The sequence below is a fragment of the Lytechinus pictus genome, chromosome 15, assembly GCF_037042905.1.
Source record: "Lytechinus pictus isolate F3 Inbred chromosome 15, Lp3.0, whole genome shotgun sequence".
Lineage (NCBI taxonomy): Eukaryota > Metazoa > Echinodermata > Echinoidea > Temnopleuroida > Toxopneustidae > Lytechinus > Lytechinus pictus.
The window spans coordinates 3,574,637-3,599,436 of NC_087259.1; the positions used below are offsets into that span (position 1 = coordinate 3,574,637).

General features: G+C 36.3%; 1 protein-coding gene across 2 annotated transcripts; it reads right to left on the reverse strand.

Moving 5' to 3' along the window:
• Nucleotides 1–1,803: 1,803 nt before the first annotated feature.
• On the reverse strand, nt 1,804–24,708 carry LOC135156804 (uncharacterized). Of its 2 annotated transcripts, XR_010295847.1 has the most exons (8): nt 24,572–24,685; nt 20,942–21,232; nt 18,146–18,288; nt 17,373–17,489; nt 16,199–16,462; nt 14,848–15,059; nt 2,263–5,168; nt 1,804–1,956 (listed from the first exon to the last, which is right to left on the reverse strand). XR_010295847.1 is itself a non-coding variant. In XM_064110340.1 (7 exons), the coding sequence occupies exons 2-7, from the start codon at nt 21,208–21,210 to the stop codon at nt 4,839–4,841; spliced, it is 1,335 nt and encodes a 444-aa protein (XP_063966410.1). In that variant the 5' UTR covers nt 21,211–21,232; nt 24,572–24,708; the 3' UTR covers nt 1,804–4,838. The 2 variants fall into 2 exon arrangements, 1 of the variants encoding a protein (XP_063966410.1); XM_064110340.1 differs by having other exon boundaries at nt 1,804–5,168; nt 24,572–24,708.
• Between the last annotated feature and the right edge of the window lie 92 nt (nt 24,709–24,800).

Here is a 24,800-nt window from a genome sequence, read left to right on the forward strand (position 1 = left end):
AAAAAAGGGGACATGAGGACAGAGACCAGCCAGGCCCGGGAAAGGGGGGGATGTTAAGTATTGATAATTTAGCATTAACTGATAAATAACACACGAAAAATAGGCTTTACGAATCACTTCCATAGTTACTCAGTAAATAAGATTTCAATTTTCGTTTAAACACTGTAGAACTGACAGCATGTGTAATGTCAGGGTCAAGTGCATTCCAAAACCTGGGTCCAGTGCAAACTAGAGTGCTCAAAGTGAACTTTGTTCTTGCACGAGATATATGGAGAGTGGAAGATTGTCTAGTATTGTAATTGTGTACTTGACTATTTTTCTTAAATATCAGTGCCAGGGCTGAAGGGAGACTTCCTGAATCAAAATCATACATAAGAGATCCTAGCTGCATAAAGTAAATATCTTCCACTTTCAATAAGTGATTGTCATGAAATAAAACATTATGCTTGTCGGATTTTTCTCTTTTGATTCAATTCAACACTTTAATGAGGTGGACTTGTCCTTTAACAACAAAGACTGGAGCGGATCCAGGATTTTCCAAATGGGGGGACACATTTTCCCAAGGAAAATTTGACAAGCAAAAAAAAAGTTTTCACCAAAAAATTAAGGTAATTTCGTCAACAAAAAATGTTGAAAAGCATAAAAAGCGATCTCGCTTTCGAAGGGGGAAGGCACGCTTGTGTTATAACGGCATATTTACATGACAAATGGGGGAGCACGGGCCGGCTGTGCCCCCCCCCCCCCCCTGGATAAGCCACTTAACACAGACCTAATTCTATAAATGCACCCTTTCCTCTCCCTCTCATTAGAAAGAAATCTAGTTTTGGGTGGTACTTTTGAAAAGCAAGATTTATATAATCCATGAGTTGGCAACAGGGACACTATATATTTAAGAGAATGAAATAAACTGTAAAAAAAAAAAAGGTTTGGAATTCTGAGTTTGGAACATAAATTTTCTAATCTCAGTATTCCATACTTGGTACCATTATAAAGATAATTCCCTTTTTGAATTATTCTCTACTATTATGATATTGCCATCAGTGAAAGGTTAGTATTCAAAAGAAAATGTGAATTGAAAAGGTGAAAAACAAACACAAATGGTCATGAAGAGTCAATAAATTATTTTTCTTTTCTTTTTAATGTATGAAATGACTTTATTGTGGTTCTGTGAGATAGAAAGTTATTTTAATTTATTTGTTATGTGTTTCCTTGTGAAGACGCTTGTTTGTTAGATGTTGATGCTGATGATAGAATGCATGAAAACAAAACAGTCATGGGAAACCCACTCATTGACCTGGCAAAAAGTTACTCAAAATGATGTCATTTTTATGTTTCCCCCACATTTCAAATGACTGTACCTAAATGTCATCACAATAAGTAGGGCGTTTATTTAAGAGAATTATTGAGTCTTTTGATTGTGTAATCAATCATATATCACTTATTACTGTGATGAGAAATGATTGATCAGACTGCCAAACAGTTTCGGAGCTTTTACACCAGGGGCGGTATTCTGAAAACACAATTAGCGCTCAATTAGCTTATTATTGATATACCAGGGTCCCGTTGCATAAAAAATATCATTATCGCAACTCTGTCACCCAATGGTAATTTGCATGGAATCCTTGATTCTAATTGGCTGTTGATCATCGTTACCATTGGATGGCAAAGTTACCATAATAGTAATTGTTATATCCAACAGGACCTGATTGGAATACCACCTTGTTTTCACTTTGCAGTCTTCAACTTTGTGTTGTCTTTTTTCCAATTAGATTACAAACAAAAACAATGAACAAAGAAATACAATTATCTTAGATCCCTGATTTCATTTAATGATTATAGATATTTCATTATTTTTTCATATAATTTCATGATTTCAGAAATTTATCAATGAACACACATATATCAAATGAGATTTAATATTCATATGACAAAAACTAAATCATATAGGCCCGTATTCTGAAGTCGGGTTTAACTCAAGCTCAGGTTTAAAGTTGTGGTTTAAGTATGGACAGCCAATTGTTTCATAATCATTAACAGTAGAGATATCATACGTCAGCTCATTCGGCTCTCAAATCATTCATAATTGTGTAGGAAGTATAAATAGATGATTGTCTTCACCATCGATGAATCAGAAAAGAGCACAGTAAACATATGAAACATACAACTGAATAAAAATTTTGATACTTTTGGCTTCCCATACTTAAACCACAACTTTAAACCAGAGTTTAAGTTAAACCCGACTTAAGAATACGGGCCAAAGACTCTTGAACATAACTTTAGAAGAGACAAAAATACTTTGAGCAGGATATCACCGTTACTGGCAGTTGCAAGGCTTATACTCTTACAAATGAAGGGGTAACTTTCAAACTATGTACAAGGTGGAAATGAGTTGCACACACCTGGTTGATATGGCTTTAACTTGCACATGCTCAGATTGTTATCTAAGAAGTTGGTTATTACAGGTGACCTCAAGATATTGATATAAACACAGATTGTTAAATAAAAACGGATGGGGAATCATAGCAATACATGATGCTTATTAGAAGTTAAGCTGTCTAAAAACGGGGGTATAAATATATATTTTTAAAGGTCAAGTCCACCCCAGCAAAATGTTGATTTAAATAAATAGAGAAAAATCAAACTAGCACAACACTGTAAATTTCATCAAAATCGGATGTAAAATAAGAAAGTTATGACAAAACAAAAGAGTGATATGCACAACTGAGTGACAATAGTCGATGATGTCCCTCACTCACTATTTCTTTTGTTTATTATTGTTTGAATTATACAATATTTCATTTTTTACAAATTTGACAATAAGGACCGACTTGACTGAACCATATAGTATTAAACAATGCTAATTCCACATGTTCAGGGAGGAATTAATCGTTGTTTCACTTGACAATGAGGAGAAAATTAAAATATTTCATATTTCATATAATAAAATACAAAAGAAATAGTGAGTGGATGACGTCATCACTCTCCTCATTTGCATACCAACCAGTATGTGCATATAACTGTTTTGTGAAATTAAGGGAAACTTTAAAATGTCATAACTTTCTTATTTTACATCCGATTTTGATGAAATTTTCAGTGTTATGTTTGTTGGATTTTTCTCTTTTTATTCAAATCAACTTTTTTTTGGAGTGGACTTGTCCTTTAAATATGATTGCACTTGTATATATGGATTGAGGTCATTAAATTCAGGATCCTAGATATTGGCAAGGAAAACATTAAATGGATTGATACAACTCAAATCTCTGGAATTTAAAACATTTTTATAAAAAATAAAACCTAGCAAAAGATGGGGAATAATGGCATTTAAGTAATAATAAGAATGGAGGTAACAAACATGAGAGAGAATAAACCCCATTATCTGAACTGACATTGAATTGATCCCTTCTACACTACTAAGTTCATCTCTAATTAAGGAGTAAGCTCTTTGTTTGCTTAGTTCATCATAGTTATACAAAAATTATCTGAGGTAAGAATTAAGTCTCTGGAATTTTTCTGATCTGTATTGACACCACGACTGAAATACCTTGATAAAGTTGTCACAATGAAAGCACACCAGGAATAACTCAAGGCTAATTCATATTCACACAAAATACAGTAGATATGTATGTACACTTAATAGATATTCAAAGCTAGACAATTCATTTAAAAAAAATAATAATAATTTTGCAGCATGTTCAACGCTCATGAAAAGCAAGAATAAAAATATCCTTCCAAATAGGTAAGCAAAGAGAAACAGTATGAATTGGGCATGTAACAAAATAAAACCAATTTCAAAGTGAAGGAAAATGCTCATATCAATAACATATCTCCCTATCAAAGGTTCTGTTCTTTTCAAATATTACTTCCATGATTCTAGCAACAAATTCCAGTGTAAATTACAATTTACGGTTTTCGAAACATCAATGATTGGCGTGTATATTCATACCATTTATTTCAAAGCATCAAATTGACCAAACCATTCTTTCATGGTTAGATTGTCCTTGTTCATCGGTATTGATATCATCAGCGACTACTTAACACAAAATGTTATCTTTTCTCTATACATCTTCATACGGGGGCTGTGGGTGAATTATACTGCCATACACGTCACCACAGGTTTTTTTTATCCACCCATGAACATTTTTTTTTTTCATAGCATTACCGTACACACATAATTCCAAACAAATAAATGCCCTTATACAGTTAAAACATATAAAATACACTTAAGTCGCCTACTAATCTAGACCAAAATAAGGGAAGATATCCTCAATGTGAGTAGCATTCACAGATACATACCAAATAAAATGATACCGGTATGTTAAAAAAATTTTCACCCTCAATGCGCCATGCGCGTATCATAGTTTTTAATGCCTCTCATGGGTTTGGGTAAATCTGCCAAAGGGGTACTTGGTAACTATTCCAGATAATTATTCATACCATTAATTTGAATGTCCTTAAACTGTTTTATAGTGAGGATGAAAAAGAACAATGACATACATTCGGTTAATGTAAATAAATATGTTGGTCTGGATACTGACCTAGATAAGAAAAAATAAAAACATATTTTTGTTTCTTTTTGGTATAAAACCATTTTTCAAGCATGGAATCTGCTGTAGATTTAAAATCTGTGTTTTTTTCTGGTCACATGTACAACAGTTGAGTGATCCCCTCCCCCACCTAACATTTCATCCACAGTACTTTTCAAAAACCATTATGACTACTCGGTTAACCAAGTACAAAATGTTGAGTCACATGTGCTAGTGGCACTTTCACAAGATACTGCCAACTGCATGAATCCCCATTAAGTGGTTTTACTATAGGGTCAAATTGAAAAAAACCTTTTATTTCCCGATATCCAGAATGTCAATGATAGCATCGCGTAGTGCATAATATTCCTCTTTGTAGTTGTACACTTGCGCACTGATACGTATAAAGATATCCTTTTCATCCCCAGTGACTGCACAGACAACGCCATACTTTTTCAAGACCTCATAACAGAATTCTTTATGCGTCTTATAGAGGGCTCGCTTGGGGGTAGGTGGTACTACGATGAGACGCATATATGGCGCCCTCAACTCCTCGTCAAGTTCAATCCAGGTTGTGTTCCATGCCTTGGCCAACATTTCGGCTGCCCACTGGACAAGATTAGAGTTATAGGCCGTGACTCTTTCCTAATGGTATAAAGAAAGCAAAAATGATTTTAAAAAAGAGAGAGAAAAAAAAAGAGGGGATATATACAGAAAGTAGAACAAAGAAAGGAGAAATAAAGGGAGGGGGAGGTAGACAAAAAAAGTAAAGAGAAAAGAGAGACATATAAAGAGGGTAGATAGAGGTTGTGAAAGAGAGAGCAAGGAGAATGAAAAAAAATACTGTCTGGAATAAACTTGTTTAAACAGATTTGTGTTTAATATGATTGCATATTAACAGTTCATTCTTACATCATTATTACTGTATTATTTGAAACTATAACAAACTATTTACGAGACCCTTTCAAGATTGAAAATGACAATTTAAACATGCTTAGACAATCACACTATACTGTTCTTCACTCAAGGTAATTATATGGGTCTATCTGATATTTACTATTCCCTAAAGTGCATGAATTACCTTGACAACTTACTTCATCAAAATCTAAATCGACTTTTCAGATATCATTTCTCTTATGCTTTCCAACAAAAACAATCTTTTAAAAAATTACAATTTATAGTCAGGACTTTATATTCCCTTTCAAAAATCACTCTTTATTGGAAAGAGAATTTAGGTTAAACAGAATGATTTAAAGGGGTACTCCGGAGTGAAAATATTTAAATCTAAATAAATGAGTAAAATTAACAGGGCAAAATGCTGAAATTTCATCAAAATCTGATTACAAATTAATGAAGTTATTGAATTTTGAAATTTCACAATATTTTTTTTAAACAGTTATATGTACGTTGTCATAAATATTCATTAGGTGGACTGATCATTTTGCATCCCCACTATCACTTTTCCTATGCTCTTACATGAAATCATAATTGCTTCAATTTTTCATACATGAAATAAGTTGCAGCAATGAATATATAATGCACCAAATGAGTTGTCATTTTTTTTAGTTCTTGGAGGAAAAAAAATTGAATAAACCTTATTTTATATAATAAAATACAAAAGAACAAGTGGGGATATAATATTGTCAGTTTGCTCATTAAATATTCATGAAGACATGCCTATAACTGTTTCACCGGAATAATGCAAATCTTTTAAATGCCATAGCTTTGTTATTCCTCATCCGATTTAATCAACTTTCATTGTTCTTATTGTCAGATTTTTCTTTTTCTGTTAACCCTATCTAGGCCGGGGGGGCCTCGGAGGCCCCCCCCCTCAACGAGTCGCGCGATATTTTTGCCGCGCAAAATTTTTTGACCTCGCTGCTCGCTGACTTTTTACTGTCAAGTCTTGCACAACTTTTGAGACCAATTATGCGTCACCCGGGTACGCGGTCCCGAAATTACGCAACATTATGTAAGTGCATGTCAGACCAAAAATTGCTCAAAAACGTGATTTCGTGTACAAAGTCAATGTAAATTGTGTTTTCAACCAAAAATCATAAATGTATGATTATTTTTAGTTTTGCTGGTCTAAATGTATGTATTTTATGCTGTTTATGATCTTAGAAGAGTCCCCAAAAAATTTCATTGAAAAAACAATGAAAAAAAAGGGTAAAAAAAACATAGAAATACATAAGAAATTGCAAAAAACAATATAATACATAAGAAATTGATCTGATATCACAATTTTTTTCATGAAAACTTGCTAAGAACACCACAAAGAGTTTCTATGCCAAAAATTAGAACATTTGGATCTTTATTTAAGGAGTTAGAGGAAAAAGTATGATTTCGCATACTAATTACGCATAAATTAGCATAATTACTTAATAACAATTCGCAAGAAATAAATTACTATACAATTTTGTAGATTATATCCCAGACAACCTGCGTGCCAATTTTCGGCGCGAACGCGCGGTCGATGGCCGAGATCTCAAGGCGGGGCTTGGGAGGCCCCCCCCGGCCATATGAACTCCCAAAATACCCCGGCCTAGATAGGGTTAAAATCATATTATTTTCAGCCTAGAGTACCCCTTTAACAAACTTATTTTAGTAACATTTAGTAACATCACAGAAAATTCCAATGTTTTGTACAAAACTTCAATAAAGCAACCTGTAGGCCACTAAATTTGACATTAAAAATTTTTATGTTCACATTTACTTTTACCTTGTATGCACCGCTTTGTTTGAATTATTTGATAGGTATGCAAGTATATTTCAGTTTGTATATTACTGATGTCTTTGTCAACTTCTTCTTCTCCTCCTGTTTTTAATGTGATTTTCTGATATTGCCATTGATTCTTTTTGTATGGTGTCTAGCCACCATGGTCAGTGTAACGGCTTCCCGGAACCTGCCGGGGCCAAGTACGGCTAAGACTCCCAGAGCAGCTCCTGTGGCTACTAAGCTGTTTAGTAGAGTGAAGAGAAATAATGGCATCTCTTCCTATGCTGAGAATGAAAATATAGTAAGGGATTATGTAAAGGCTTTTACAGAAACAACACCTGCTCGGAGCACTATCTCTGCATCTCGCATCAACAACCAACGAAACGCAATCTATTTAAAATCAAGGGAGGCTGTTGTGTGTGCTGTAGACAAAGGTTTCACTTTCGGGGGAGCACTCATCTCATTTTCCCCTCTTGTACTACCCACGACGAGAATCACCTTGTCAAATGTTTACACCGAAATCCCAAATTCATTAATAGTTACACATTTGAGTTCATTCCGTAAAGTTATTTCACAAATTTGCCCCATACCAATTGGTTTTAAAGACAAAGAATTTGCACACATCATGTTTAGCAGACCGCATTTATTAGCCAACATGTGCCCGCCTTTATCCAGAATTAGAGCACGTTCACAACCTCTGCGCGCATGCAGAAAACGTACCCCTTGTACTGCGACGGACAGTGGTAGTAGTTTGGCTATTGCTAACCACTTGCTGAGCAACCAAGCGTGCACTGAACAATACTGTTCATCTTGGTTTAAGGTGCTCAGCCGAGCAAGGAGTTTCACTCATTTGCACATGCTCGAGTCAACGTATATCCATCTAACAGACCTGATTCTGTGCTGCCAGAAGGAATTCGTAAGAACCCTTGCGTTATTTTAGTTGCTTCGCTTCAATATATGGCTGGTATCAAGCTTAACTTGTTTACTTGACAGCCAATCACGGCTCGCCATTTAGCGTCCATTGTCTAGTTTCAGTTCTATTATATATTGTTTTGCTCTAGCGTTTTAGTCATTCATGTGATTTTACTCCGATAAGTGCATGTCGAAAAGCTTCAGTATGTCCGTTTTATGATATCTTTTTGTATTATCTGTTAATTGATTTGTACTTATATGTCTGGTTTATTAATAAATTTAACTTGAACTTGTATCTCCCTCTTTTTTACAGGCTCAATTGAGTCCCTTTACCCTCCACTCATGCAAGATGACATTGCAGTTTTTCTTTATCTTATCAATGCTTGTCAATATTATTGTTATACAGTGCGTCCCAAAAAAAACTATACACTTTTGAAATGGCTGCCAAATAAAAAATGTAGCACTTTGGGGAAAAAGACTTACATATATGAAAAGCCAATAAAGTCAACTTTCAAATGACACCAAAAAGTTGGAAAACTATTCATGCTTGAGCGAGCACTGCCCACTGAAACAAAGGGTATGAAAATTAGGGTGGGCTGGAATTAGCCTTCCAATTTATGTAAGTTTTTGAGAGGCAAATCCTTTCGAACTTGCAAAGTTAAGGGCGATGTGATAAATTAATGATCAACCATGACCAGTTTTGGTTGCTTAAGCAAATTTTATAAATTATTAAATTGAACTTCAATGCATGAGTGAACACAAGGTACACTTTTTGGGGAGCATTTAAACTTTATCATTTGGATCTCTTTTTGGGCAGCATTTCAAATTTATCATGTGGATCTCAGCAATGTGTTCATGGGCGTCGGGAGAATAGGGGGTGAGATAGGACTTAAGTGAGAGAAGTAGGTTGATGGAATTAGGGTCAACAGAACATTCAGCCCCCGCCCCCTCCCTCTCTCCCGCCCTCCCTCCTGTTGAGAGACTGATGGCTATTGTCATGTACGCGTGAAGTCCAGAGCAGAATGTTGATTTAATGATTAATTCTGAATTGGGACATCAACTTTTTCCTATCAATCATTTAATCAACAATTTATCAGTAAATCAACTTATTCAATGTGCAATGTGATCAATCAAACATTCAGTTTTTTTCAATTAATTATTTCATTAATCATCATAATCATTAAATTTCTTGGTAGTCATTGAAAAAAAAAACTGACCATCAGCCACCGGTCACTTGGCAGTTAAGTTTTGAATAGGCTACAAATGATGCAGGAAGTGAGACAGAGAGAGGGGGGGGGGGGCTGGGAAATGGAGGTGGAGAGGGGAGGGTACATATGACTTTTAATTTGTAAAAGGAAAAAAAAGAAGAGGAATGCCCTTTTAACCAAGTCTTAGCATATCTCGCCCTCTTGCTTGTAACGGGTACCATCACATTACTCTGACTCTCACGAACACACTTTTGAGGTTCACAAGATGAATATGCTACAATAAAATTACAATTCCTGTTCACTCATGCATTACATTTCAATTTAGTAACTCATGAGATTTGCCTAAGAAACCAAAACGTATCTCACTCATTAATTTAGCTTAACAAGTTCCAAAGGACTAACCACTCAAAAAACTGTAAGGCTAATTCCTGCCCATCCTACTTTAGCTGAGCTTAGTCTCTCAGGAGGAGAGAAGCGGGGGGGGGGTGAGATTGAGAGAGGGGTTGCTAAATGTTCTGTTGACCTTTATCCCATCAACGTACTTCACCTACCTAAGTCATATTACCCCCTCTTCTCCTGACTGTCGTGAACACATTGTTGAGATCCACATGATAAGACAAAATGCTGCACCCAATTCATGATCACCCATGCATTAAATTTCAATTTAATAACGCATTAAATTTTCACAAACAACAAACTGATCACAACTGATCTTTAATTCACCAAATAACCATCAACTTTGCAAGTACCAAACAAAAAAAACTGAAAGAAATTGGAAGGCTAATTCCAGCCCACCCTAATTTTCATACCCTTTGTTTCAGTGGGCAGTGCTCGCTCAAGCATGAAAAGTTTTCCAACTTTTTGGTGTCATTTGAAAGTTGACTTTATAGGCTTTCCATATCTATAAGTCTTTTCCCCCAAAGTGGTACATTTTTTTATTTGGCAGCCATTTCAAAAGTGTATAGTTTTTTTTGGGACGCACTGTATTGTGCTTACTTTTTTTTTTACGATGCTCGCTGTTTTACATGTCTATATAGCAATAGTTGAAATACGATCACTACAAGTGTAAAGTACAACATTGATTACATCTTTTTTATTTGTAAAATTTTTATTTTAATAAAGTTTTATTTTAAAATGTCAAGAAAGTCTTCTTGTTCTTCTTTGCCCCTCCTCTTCATCTTTCTATGATCCCTTTATAATATTTTATTGATGCTTAATTCTGTTGATGTTAACATAAAATTTGATTTTATATTGCTTGTTAAACACTGTTTATTAATGTATATTATGTCAATTGTATATTATGTTCCACACACACCTCCAATGGAAATCAGTCTTTGAACTGTTTAACCGTGTATCTTATCTGATTCCTAAAGCCTGCCTAGTGATGTGCGAATGACTGTGGCTGAATCAAATAGAAATTGCAGCCCAGGACCAAAATCCAATTGAAACCAGTTGGATTTCCAACTGGTTTCAATTGGTTTCAATTGGTTTCAACTGGTTTCAATTGGTTTTAACTGGAATTTAACAATTTCCAGTTGAAACCAATTGAAACCAGTTGGGCAACTGGAAATCCTAACTGGAACCAGTTGGGTAACTGGAAATGACTTCCAATTGGGAATGATTTCTAACTGGAACCAGTTGAGTAACTGGAAATCCCAACTGGAACCAGTTGGGCAACTGGAAATCCTAACTGGAACCAGTTGGGTAACTGGAAATGACTTCCAATTGGAAATGATTTCTTACTGGAACCAGTTGAGTAACTGGAAATCCCAACTGGAACCAGTTGGGCAACTGGAAATCCTAACTGGAACCAGTTGGGTAACTGGAAATGACTTCCAATTGGAAATGATTTCTAACTGGAACCAGTTGGGCAACTGGAAATCCTAACTGGAACCAGTTGGGTAACTGGAAATGACTTCCAACTGGAAATGATTTCTAACTGGAACCAGTTGAGTAACTGGAAATCCCAACTGGAACCAGTTGGGCAACTGGAAATCCTAACTGGAACCAGTTGGGTAACTGGAAATGACTTCCAATTGGAAATGATTTCTTACTGGAACCAGTTGAGTAACTGGAAATCCCAACTGGAACCAGTTGGGCAACTGGAAATGACTTCCAATTGGAAATGATTTCTAACTGGAACCAGTTGGGCAACTGGAAATCCTAACTGGAACCAGTTGGGTAACTGGAAATGACTTCCAACTGGAAATGATTTCTAACTGGAACCAGTTGGGTAACTGGAAATCCTAACTTGAACCATTCAGTTGTGTAACTGGAAATCCTAACTGGTACCAATTGGGTAACTGAGATGACTTCTAACTGGAAAGATGGGTAACTGGAAATGAATTCTAATTGGAACCAGTTGGGTAACTGGAAATTATTTCCAATTGGTTTCCAATTGGAAATTTTCCAGTTACCCAACTGGATCCAATTGAAACCAGTTAATTTGCATATTATTTGCCAGTGTGCACAGATTAATGTTTTATGAGATTAATCATCATTAACAATGTATCTATTTAATTCTTTACAATTTCAAGTACCACACTTTTTAAAGATTAGTATTTAGAATACTTAGCAGTGAAAACCATGTTCATAAATGTTATAGATTATAATTAAAACAGATTAAAGGATAATTAGTACACCACTAACTGTTACCAAATTACATCAAATAAAAGTACATATATTTGAAGATCTTCCATATAAATATATATACATGAAAGTCTGTATTTTATCAATGCCCTTTACATTGGTATTAATAGACATATAACACTGCTTCTGTGTTGGCATGAGAAATAGTTACTGCAAATGCTAATTAATTTGTAACTAATTAAGTTCGTTCCAACTGGAAGTTCCAATTGGATCCAGTTGGAAACCAATTGGTTTCAACTGGTTCCAGTTGAAACCAGTTGCCTCCAATTGGTTACAACTGGAACCAATTGAAACCAGTTGCCTCCAATTGGATTCAATTGGTTTTAATAGGGAAATTGGAACAACTGGAACCAATTGACAACAATTGCCAACTGGTTCCAGTTGCCCAATTGGTTTTAACTGGAACCAATTGGCAACTGGTTTTCAATTGGTTTTTAACTGGAACCAATTGGCAACTGGTTTTCAATTGGAACCAGTTGTTCCAATTTCCCTATTGAAACCAGTTGGCCAACTGGTTTCAATTGGTTTTGCCCCAATTGGTTTTAACTGGATTTTGGTCCTGGGAGTGGGAGTTTCAACTTGTAAAATATATCCGACCAAGGTCCAGAGTGGTCATCCAAATCATTACGAGAATCCTGTGTTTAAAAAATACCCCACCAGCTTATAACACAGGAACTCCATTGCCTTGCGTGTTGTGTCAATGGGAGCTCAGGTGGGGTATTTGAAACCCCAATTTCAGATTTTGGGAGAGCTTCATTTCTCTCGTTTAAACTGGGGTGGGGTTCATTTGACTACTGATAATGTCTTGCGTGTTAGGGTGCGTTTATCCGCCACTTTGGGTGCGTTTATCCGCCACTTTTTTACCCTAGAATCATGATCTGAATCATGATTCAAATCATGATTCTGCAGAATCACGATTGCGTTTAGTCGAAATTCAATATAATCATGATTAGAATCACAAACATGACACACGAAAAAAGGGGCGTTTGGAAAGACGTTTCTGCAGAATCACGTACGAAAATGTTCGAATAAACGATATCGTGATTACAATCATGATTATATGACCTCACTGTTGTGTCGGGCTACTTTCGGTTTGACTCTTGCCAAGCTCAAGGCGCTCTATGTGCTCATTGTATGTACATGATTATGTACTACGCATGCATTTCTTGTCATGTTCAAGTTCTGTGTTGGTCATCGCATCGTCCACTACTTTCATTTTTTGGTCATGTCTTCAACTTTAAGTTCTAGTAAATGAATTAACTGGACAGACAATGATCTCAGTTGTTGTTGAGTATACAGTATCAATATTAAATTGGATCTACGTTGAAATTCACTTCCGAACACCATTTTGGATAAACATAAACTAACAAGTTGAATAGAAGCATATGGGCCCTATATGATAGAAGTAAACAAAATGAGGTATAGACTGAATTCTGGAAGCAAACGATTTTTCGAGAGCCGAAACACGTGCGAAAAACTTCCTCTGTCAAACTGCGCACTAGCGATGCGCACTGGATTGGCCCGAATCTGAGGAGAAACAGCATTGGAATGAAAATCGTCCAAACGCTGATTCTGTGATATTGTGATTCATGTTTGTGTTTTGAATCATGATTCAAATCATGATTCTGGCTTGGGGTCGCATAAACGCAGCCTTAGTCAATGGGAGCTCAAGTGGGGTATTGACACCCCATTTTCAGTTTTTGGGAAAGTTTCATTTCTCTCATTTAAACTGGGGTGGGGTCGATTTAGTGACTGCAGCTGCTGATAAGAGCTGATAAAACACTGTGCATGCCACCACATCAGGCTGATGAACGCATGGAGTGGGATTGCAGCTGTCCTTGTTACGTAATAGTATAAACAAACTCTTCAGAGCTTCCTGGCTGACAGTAATCTTGAAAGAATATATTTGTATTCTATTTGTTTTAGGACATTAGCATGTCTAAAAAAGATTCAAAATTTAGATGGAGATCGAACTGAAATTTTCAACGATGCAAAATGACCCACAATTGCCGAAATAACAATAAGTTTAAAAAAAATCACCCCCAGTTAACTCCCTCTCTTGCTCTCTCTCTCCCTCTCTGCCAGGCCTTATGAAGGTCACTTCTCCTGGGGGAAGGTGGATTAGCTGGGAGAGTGCGTGGTTGTTTACTTAAGGATAACCATTCCTTGTTGATATTGGGATGGGGGGGGCGAGTGAAAGTAGCTTGGAATTTGAAATTGGGGTGTCAGAGGAGATCCATTTTTAAACACAAAGTTTCGTAATGTACACACAAAAAAAATATCAAAATTGTCAATTTTTAGCATAAAAGTCAGAGAGAGGGCCAAATGGGATACCAGTTACAAGGCAGTTGTGATGTCATGATGGGTCTTGGGGCCTGTTTCATAAAGGACTTGCAACTATTGTAACTTTGCCATTATGGCAACTACCATGGAAACCTTGATTCTGATTGGCTGCTGAGCCCTGCCATGAAAGTTGCCATTATGGCAAAGTTACAACAGTTGCAAGTCCTTATGAAATGGGCCCTTGGCCTTTAGATTTTTTGCTATTGTCTTGAACAAGACTGGCCGTATCACCCTGTGATCCCAATCAGGGGCGATCCAGGATTTTCCAAAAGGGGGGGGGAGGATTTTTTTTTTTTTAATGATGTGCCCCTATTTGGATCTGCCACTGATCTCAATATTCTTATTCATACATGGTAAATGATTCAGGACATAAATTCAAAAGACTCTACTTTGTAAATAATGTTCAGAACATCTTATCACAATTTCTATCAAAAATCCAATTGTAGCCAATCATACAGTGTAAGGAAGGCTTAGCACATTCACTCAAACTTACCAATCCCCCAAGGTAATTCAGGTAGTGGATACAGTGCTTGGCTGTGAAGTACGGGATCGCATCCCTAGTCCCAATGTAATGGAAGCGCTCTTGGAGATTCTCATCAAATGTCTGATGTGAAGAGATAGCCGTCCGGATCCAACTCTGGTGCTTGGGATGAATATAGAACAAGGCACATCCTCTTGGTGAATAAAGCCACTTATGTAGGTTGCCTGGAAAGTTTGAAGATAATACAGTTTGGCAATAATTCAAAGAGATGGATTTGAATACATCATGGTCTGCAAGTTTATGAAGACTTCATTCATTAATTACCCTTAATTCAGCACATACATGAATATTGAAAAAGAATCCGATAATCAATCACCCTTTTTTCACGGGGAGCTAAATAACACTCTTGTTACAGCATTTATGAGCCAACTGTTCATTCAAATGTATTTTATATCAACAAAGTGCTCATTATTAAAGTTAAAACAATGTAATGTAACTTAACAAGAGCATGAATTTTGCACCCTGTGACAAAAGCAAGTGTTCATTATTGAACTCTCTCAATATACGTGCAAAATTGAATGTTATTAATCAATGAAATTGATTCAAACCATGGATTCCAAAACCATCTTGGTGAATTTGGAACAAACTGTCTAATAATAATGACTGGGCAGTGTATATAATGCACCAAGAAGGCACAAAAGATGTAGGATTATTTCACTAAATGCCAGATATCTTGAATCAACTCTGCTGATGAGAGTTACGAACACCACAAAAAAGTGCATGTATGGGACTACAAAAGTAGTTTGGCCCACTGCTTTTTGTTAAAGAGAAACTTAACATTTCAAAAGCTCACAAATAATATCGTTTTCATATATTTTCCACAGCCTGACTCGCTCTAAGAAGGAACATCAACATCAAAATCTCAAAGAATATGTCAAATAATGTACCTTGTGACAAATTTTCATTTAAAAACAAATCTTTGAGACATATCATTATTACCAACATAGGCCACTGCAGTTTTCGGTGATAATGTGACATTTTCCAGAGTCTGAAAGATTACACAGCCTCAAAAGTTCAATTACTATCTCAGAATAGGATGCAGTATTACATATACACAGAATATAAGAGGTCAACTATCCTTGTGGTAGGCCTATATTTCCGATAAAATGCAAATATACAAGTACCTACATGTACCTCACAAATACATATAATATATAGATTAGGTGAACTAAATGACCCTTGAGGTAGGTGTATATTTCTGATAAAATGCAAATATACAAGTACCTACCTCATGATGCATAATATACAGAATAATAGAGGTCAAATCAAAGATACTTGTTGGAAGCCAATACATGTAACTTACCAAAGTAGAAATCAGCTCCAAGTTCTTCAAGCCTAAGAGGGAGCTGTCCTGGGGCATGCGCTCCATCGACAGCTACTATTACACCACGGCTGTGACACAGCTCAATCAATTCCTTAATCGGCAAAACGATTGCTGAGAAGGACGTGATGTGATCCAGCATTGCCATCTTGATATTTGGGTTCTCATCAAGGGCACGGGCATGGAGATCGATGATCTCCTTGGCTGTCGTCTGGACAGGGATCTTTATTGGCACAATACTAACATCTAAGAGGAAGATGAAAATTGTTGCAGGGACCTTAAACAAATCGCATTTCGTCATGACAGAGCAAGATATTAAGGAAGGATTTAAAAACACACCTAGTCCAAGATCCTTATCACAGTAAGAGGTCAATTAAAAATCATAAAAGAGATGGGTATTATTCTGGAATGTTGTGGCCCAGTGGATAGGTCTCAAGACTTGGGTGGATCGTGAGTTCAAATCCCAGCCATGGCATTATTTCCTTCAGCAACAAATTGATCCACGATGTGCTGCACTCAACCCAGGTGAGGTAATGGGTACCTGGCAGAAATGTATTCCTTGAAACGCATGAGCACGTAACAGCTGCTCTGCTGAAGCCAGGGTAAATATGCTGCATTTCTGTAGAGTGTTTATAATAATAATAATATAGAGTATTTCTAAAGCGCCAAATCCACATTGATTATGTGCTCAAGGCGCTGAAAATATACTTGGTATATTATTACCCCGGCTGTAGCCGAGCATCCATATAGGCGCTAAAGCATTCAAGGAATAAATCCTACCGGGTACCCATTCACCTCACCTGGGTCGAGTGCAGCAGTGTGCATAAATTTCTTGCCGAAGGAAATTACGCCATGGCTGGGATTCGAACCCACGACCCTCTGTTTCAAAGTCCGAAGACTAATCCACTGGGCCACAACGCTCCACGACTTATAGACTTCTTATGAAGTGTTAAGCGCTATATAAGCAAGTATAATTATTATCATAATCATTATCATCATCATTATTGTTATTACTATTGCACCTAAGTTTATAAATTGTATTATAGGAACCTGACAGCATCAGTCAGATTCAAGTTTGCTGCATGAAAGACACGAGGCCCAGTTTTTCATAGACTGTAATTGATGGTAACTGAGGTAAGTAATCATCCAGCATTACCTTTGTTAAGACTGGTAACAAAATCTAAAGTCTTCAGCACAGCCCCGTATGTATGATTGGTCACTAAGATTTGATCACCAGCACTGAACTTGAAAGATTTCACAATGCTGTTAGTTGCTGAAAGAGAGTAGGAAAAAATATTATTACAGATGAACAGAGGTTGTTCAAATGATGGAAATAATTATTATGAACTATCAAATTCTTTCCTCTGAATTCAGGAGGAAAGAAATTGTAAAAAAGGTCTGAATTGTGAAAAAGATTGCTCTACAAATGTCATTACATTAAAAATATAAAAATGACTGCTGTCATGACTGTTTATGACATAGTTTTTCAAAAGTTTGGTGATTTGTGAGATGTAAAGTTTCTTCTTTTTTTACTCACTCGGTACATGTTGATATTACATCATTCATTAACTACAAAATAAAGGAAGATTGTTTGAATAAAGTTATCCCTCAGTTAAGAACCAATTTCTTGAAAGGTAAAACCCAAATTTCTCTGGCTCCTCACAAGCTTTCATAAAAAAATGTTCATGATTTTATAAGACCTTTGTTAGAAAATCATTCTTACAATTTAATAGCTGGAATGGAGTTTGGAATTTACTTCCAGCCAGAATCTAGAGAAAATTAAAATAATCAGAAAAGTAGAGTCTTTGTGATATGTTCAGATATTTAATGAGAATTGCTTTATTTCTGTTCAATATCACAACTTAACCTCAAAGATATTTTTCCACCTAAAAAGTTTGAAAAAAATTGCCCGGCTATTCTAATACCTACCAGTTGTAACATTTTCAATTAAGACAATATTTTCTGGTTTAGCGCTCACAAACTCTGCAACGTTCTTGACAGCATTCCTGTACTTCTCCAGCCTAAGATGGCGACACCACATCTCAGGATTTGATTCTCGTTCATCCATCATTCTATGAAAATAAAGAAAACATGATTGTCATCAAGAACATCCTTGAAGTCATGGACAGCAGAGCAGAAAATTAACTTTTGTGTAGGGGTGGGGGGGGGGGGGTAAGCAACAATATACCCCCCCCCCCCATGAACAAAGGATAATCCTCTGCGCTGACGTCCGTGCTCAAAGTTTCTGTTTCTGTTTATGGTAACTCCCGTAGGAACTCGGCAGGACAGCGTTTTGCTGGTAAACGTCAAGCTGGTATAATATAACCAATTACCTAGGAAACATTTTACGTCTAGGTTAATCAGTCATAGTGGCTGACCTTATAGACGACAGATATTACTCTTGGGCCTTTTTATCAAAGTGGAGACAATGGCAGAGTTGGGATTTAAACTCACAACCTTGCGATTATGAGTCCAATGCTCTAACCACTGGACCACCCGACCCAGTAGAAAGTTACCTTGAGGGCCACATCTTCCATCATCGTGAGGTATATACATACAGAGGTGGGGTTGTGTGGTCTAGTGGTAAGAGCATTGGACTCGTATCGGTAAACGCAAGGTTGTGAATTCAAATCCCAGCTCTGCCATTGTCTCCACTTTTATAAAAAGACCAAAGAATAATATCCGTTATCTATAAGGTCAGCCATTATGCCTGATTAAAAAAGACGTAAAATTTTTACTACATTATTGCTTATTGGTATATACCAGGTTTACCAACAAAAAGCTGTCCTGCTGAGTTCCTACAGGAGTGACAGAAACAGAATGTTTGGTGTGGCAGGTGTGAGGATGTCCCATGGGACCCATTTTAAAAGCCCAGGTTTTACAGTTCTTTCTTAAAATTGAGGAGTGTGAGAGCATCAATGGCAGACTGGCGAAGCTTATTCTATATATGTTTATAACTCTTTGACTATAAAAGTGTTTCCTGAGGTCAAGGTAGTTGGATATGTCGTTCAGGCGCCTCAATATTGACTAACTTGATTTAGTTTACCAGACAGGTATGATATGTGAACTTGATAACAAATGAAATGATCGTTATAAAAATTTTCCGCTTATTACTTTTCAGAATCCCATCAAGCCTTCAAGCCATTCTCAAAATTGTTCTCAACTTGGCATCATCTTCGTGAAAGACCCCCTGTCTAAACTAACCAGTAGTTACATTTTCAACCAAGACAAGGTTTTCCAGTTTAGCGCACACAAACGCGACAAGGATTTTGATGGCATTTCTGTACATATTCAGCCTACGATAGCGACACCACATCTGAGGATCATAATCTCTTTCGTCCCTTATTTTATGAAAATATGGAGCATCATCAATAAACTTATCATTTTTACTGCAGAGTAATTGTTTTTTATTATGGTGATTGATTATGATTGTGTATAAAAGTACACTCATTCTGAAACAATTATACAAATGATTTATGATGATGAAATGATTATGATATTAAGGTATTTGTTATTCATGCTGTAATATCACTGATGCATGAATACAGCACTGTATTGCAAGAATTATATTCATAACAGGTTTTATAGCCTTTTATCACAACAGGGGGCCATTTCATAAAGCTGTTCGTAAGTTAAGAGCGACTTTAAGAACGACTGGTGATCCTTTCTTATGCGCTAAACAATCGCCTATGAATATACCATTTACCACAATAAAGGATCACCCGTCGTTCTTAAAGTCGCTCTTAACTTACGAACAGCTTTATGAAACACCGACCGGAGCTGTTCAGGAAATACCCATACACAGGAAACAGATGTGAATACAAAAAGTGAGGTCATCCAATTCCTTTCTAACCATAAGTAATCTTACAACAGAAACTGAAGAGGTGAATTTGATTTTGAATACTGGATGTAAAGTAATTTTGCTTTCAAAACACCACTCTCTCTCTCTATCTTATGGTTGAAAATGACATAGGCTTTAAACATATAAAGATTACCTATCCAAAGGCTCTAATAGACAGTTTGTATATAAAGATATTTTTTTTGGTCTCATATACATTTTTTTTTCTTCAATTGAATGGAATTTATTCAAACCAGTCAAAAGGAGAACAAAGTACAAACAAAATAAATGGTTACATTGTAAAGAACTGAAAAATTACAGGTTTGGGACCCCAAAGAAGCACAGCTTGTAATCAGCTTGTAACATTCTTAATGGCAAATTGCCATTTAGTCTACACCCACCTGTCTACCCCTGGTTTGGTATCCTCCTACACAGTCAGTTCATCTACAACCAATTCATCTAATAAACATTTAGTCTTATTGCCATTTAGCCCACTAATGTCATTTTGTCTCATTTCCATCCTGATAGGCTAAATATCCATTTCATCTAACGCCAATTAGTCATTATGAATATATAATCTGTTTATGAACCAAATTTTCATTTGCCAAAGAGTAAAATAATAACTAGACAATGTTGAAATTAGGCCATCTGGGCATGAGACTACTGTACAATGTCAATGGCCATTAGACTAAGAGGCAATTAGATTAAGTGGATATTAGACCAAGTGTAGGCTAGACAAAATGACAATTAGGCCTAGACCAAATTGAGAGGACCAAACTATGGTTTAGCCCATGTGGTATTAGGTCAGCTGAGCAGCTGCTTCAGTTGTAGATCAAGTCAATATAAAACTTCTTATGAATATATTCATATGATTAATTTTAACAAACCTTTTCTGGGCATTGAGCACTCTCTGGGGGACGCAACCGTATGAACCATTGTTCAGTGGATAAAAATTCTCGGGAAAGGTGTATTCCCGATCACGCAGACTCTTCCCGAATTCCGGCAAAACGCCACTTTCATGGAGATCGTCAGTTCTCTTCCCATCCTGATCATCTCCAATAGCCCAGGATGCGAGCCGTCTGAGAATCTCATAGATGACGACAGATGCGCAGCCGGAGATGGCGGCTATTGTTAAAGTGTTACTTCTTCCAGACATTGCTTAACTTAGATCCAGTACCCTGATGTTAACACACACAAAAAGAAATAATCATTAAATCAATATACCGTACATGTATGATGTAGCTGGTTTTCAAATATAGCAGACATCATAATTTAAACTCCCAAGAAGGGGGTGGGGGGCATTGCTAAATTGGATCTGATGCTTGTACACAAAACACATAGGCCCGAATTCACAAACGTGGTTTTGAAAACCCACGGTTGAGTCAATGGTTTATGCAGATTTCCTGTATAAATTACGCTTAATTTAGCGCATATCGGGGCTTGTATAAAAAATGTCCAATGCTGATGCGCGCTTTTGTCACAGTGCGCCAAATTGACGCCTGTTACCATGGTTAGATACGCTATTTTATACATGAGTCCACTGTTTGAAGAGTGGACTCATTATTCAAAACAGTAGACTAATGAATAAAATATTGTGGATAACAACGGCAAAAGGGATCAATTTGGCGCACTCAGACAAAAGCGCACATCAGCATTGGACATTTTTTATACAAGCGCCCGATACGCGCTAAATTAAGCGTAATTTATACAGGAAATCTGCATAAACCATGGACTCAACCGTGGGTTTTCAAAACCACGTTTGTGAATTCGGGCCTATGTGTTTTGTGTACAAGCATCAGATCCACCTGTAGGGACAGTGATTTTCCGTTCCAAAAAATTGCCTTTTCCGTTTCAGAATATTTTTTTAAAAATTAAAAAATGCGCATAAATTAGCAAATTTAATGAGTTTCAAAATTCTGTGTAGAAGTTTTGAATCCCCCACCTAGTGCTATCATATAAAGCAAACAGAATTGAAATCGGACTTGAAATGGCGAAGAAGAAGCATTTTGAAATTGTGGACGGACGACAGACAACAGACGACAGACGATGGACGCCACGCCATGGCATAAGCTCATCTGGCCCTTCGGGCCGAATGAGCTAAAAACTGATATTTAATTAAGAAGGAAAGCAAGAGAAAGAAGGAAAGAAAGAAAATGAACACAGAGAGAATGAGAAAGGGTCAGGAAAGAAATATAGGAAATAAAGAAAGATGGAACAAAAAGGGCAAGCAGGAAGGATAGAAGGATGGACAATGAAGGATAGAAAAGAAAGAAAGAAGAAAAAAGGTTCAAACTTCAAGCAGATCCAATCATCTAACAAAAATTATAATGATATTTGGTGTTTTTTAAATATAGGCCTACTTTTAAAATTTCAAAAAAATGTTTTAGAAATGAATAAAATTTCAAAGTGAAACATAGTAAAACTTCAAAATTAGATGAAACATCGCGGCATCATACACACCAAGACTCAAAACGAAAGCTGAAACAACTACTAGATCTAGTTATGAAAACTCAATAACTTGTTCCTCCGATTACATCTCCAAATCAGCAATCTGATAATCCATAATATAATTATTAAAATTTTCCCGCCGATTTTGTGATTATTTTGGTGGACAAACTCAACTGTTTATCATGTGAGATTGTTTGCACCATTGAGAATCTGCTCCAATCTTACATGCCTAGGCCTAGCTAGAAGCCTGCCACACATAGGCAGGAGGCCTGTTCATTTACAATGTATTGGGTTAGCAAGAAAATCACCGCAGAACTTACAAAAGTTTACAGTTATCGATTTTATTGTTGTCTCTGCTTAATCATCTGTTGGTTATTTGATGAAAATTTGTCACTTTTATTAAATGTATTAACTACATTTTGTTCAATATTCTGAAATACGGGACAAATAGGCAATTGCCAATGCAAAAAAATTGACATTTTCCAGGGCCTGGGGCTGGGTTTACCAATTGACAACATACAATTCGGTAGACCAAAAGCTTCAGTCTCTGTATTTTGGTTGTTCCGCTGAACTACGTTGGCTCCACTCACCATACATAGACTGAAGGGGATGGGGCCCCGTACCTACAGCCAACGTATAGTGAACTAGCGTTTTATAGATCGCGATTTAAAACTGTTTTTTAAGCAAAATTGAAAGTTTCAAGGTTTCCATTATCAGGTAAATATAAATAACTTAAGTAATTGCATACCTTGGGCCGGAGTTATTGAAAAAAATCCTCTGGATGATTGAGAAATCTGTCATCTAAGACATTTTCACCTGACCTGACGGTTTTTCTTGCAAGTTGCCATCTTGAATGACGTCATTATCGTTATTAACTTAATGTCTTGAATCGATATATCGCGATTATAACTAGTATGGTAGTGGATCGTATTACCGAACACTTTTCATGAATTCAATCATATCAAACACATTATTCTCATAAAATTCACTAAACTTTCACCATAAATACACAATTACCTACAAAATATAAATATGTAAAAATTTTGCCGAAATTGTTTTTCCTTTTTAGATATTAGCTTCCAATCGGACCCCTCTTCGCATGTGAAATATTTTGGTCACTTGAAAAAGGTATCGTATTACCGAACGTGTGGTTTTTATGGGAAAAGTTGAGAAAACAACAAAACCACTGATGAGCTATTTTGACCATATTTTATTATTTTTAGAATATTAAGACTTTGAAAATGTGTTTTTTACTATTTTTCATCATCTTTCTATTCAAGTTCTCTGTGGAAGGATGTTGCAAAATTATGAGCGTATGAAATTATTTTCTGATGCGTATGATGCGCGCGTTCGGTAATACAAGGCCGGTCGGTAATACAATCACTCACTATACTAGTACTAGTATAACTAATATCGTTTATCTTCGGTTTCGTTCGCATATGGAGCAGATCGTATAATATCGAAAGCAATATCGATATCACATTCGTGATTGTTGACGTTCGTTTGTAAATATTTTATAGTTTGGCTGCCATTTTGACCATTTTTATCGTGTTCAACCCAATTAAACATCGGTAAAGTATATTTTTCATGCCTTTTTCATCTATATCGTTTAAAGTATTTAAACATTGAAATATCAATTTTTAAAAGTTTGTTGTTTATACATCCTTAGATTGTAAATTCGATCTGAATCGATGTGTAAAATTACATCAAACTTTGGACTGTGAATTGACAAAAGGGAGGGAATGAGAACACATGCGAGCCCACACGTACACCCTACCGTCGGTAAATGGGGATTACAGTAAAATGTCAGAAATTGTTGAATAAATCCCCAGAAACGACGGTTATTCCTGTCTAACAATTCGGACCCTGCCTTTCAACTTTCAGCTTAAAAAAGTGGGCGTGGCCACCCGCTCAGGATCCAGCGATGTCGGCTGTCGCTCGCAAAGGCAAAGCCAAAACAAAAGCAAAAGCAGCACTCCTCATAAATAATCATCATGATTTTCGCATTTTTCAATTTTTTTCCATTGTCAAACTTATTCCATGATAATCACAAACATATCAATACATACCCACAAACGTTTGAACAACAAAAGCTCACTAGCACTGTAGTTTTAGGACTTCGTTGTGGATGAATATTGGAAATTGTGAGTCCGTCTCTCTGGAATAGATGGTCTGAAATTATAAGTCTTCTTCTTCTTTAAAGCATGCAGAGAGAGAGAACGTATGGTATCCTTTCATGGAAAATACCATAGAGGTGTACATCTCTATGGAAAATGCCATGAAAAAATAAAATTATTG

Bases quoted from the DNA above. Each gene is read 5' to 3' on its own strand.
- LOC135156804 (XM_064110340.1), bottom strand. From the start codon at position 21,210: ATGTCTGGAAGAAGTAACACTTTAACAATAGCCGCCATCTCCGGCTGC. The intron at 18,289-20,941 runs GTTTGTTAAAAT...TTATTTTCATAG, and splicing joins GTGCTCAATGCCCAGAAAAG to AATGATGGATGAACGAGAAT. The intron at 15,060-16,198 runs GTAAGTTACATG...CAAACTTTCCAG, and splicing joins TGGAGCTGATTTCTACTTTG to GCAACCTACATAAGTGGCTT.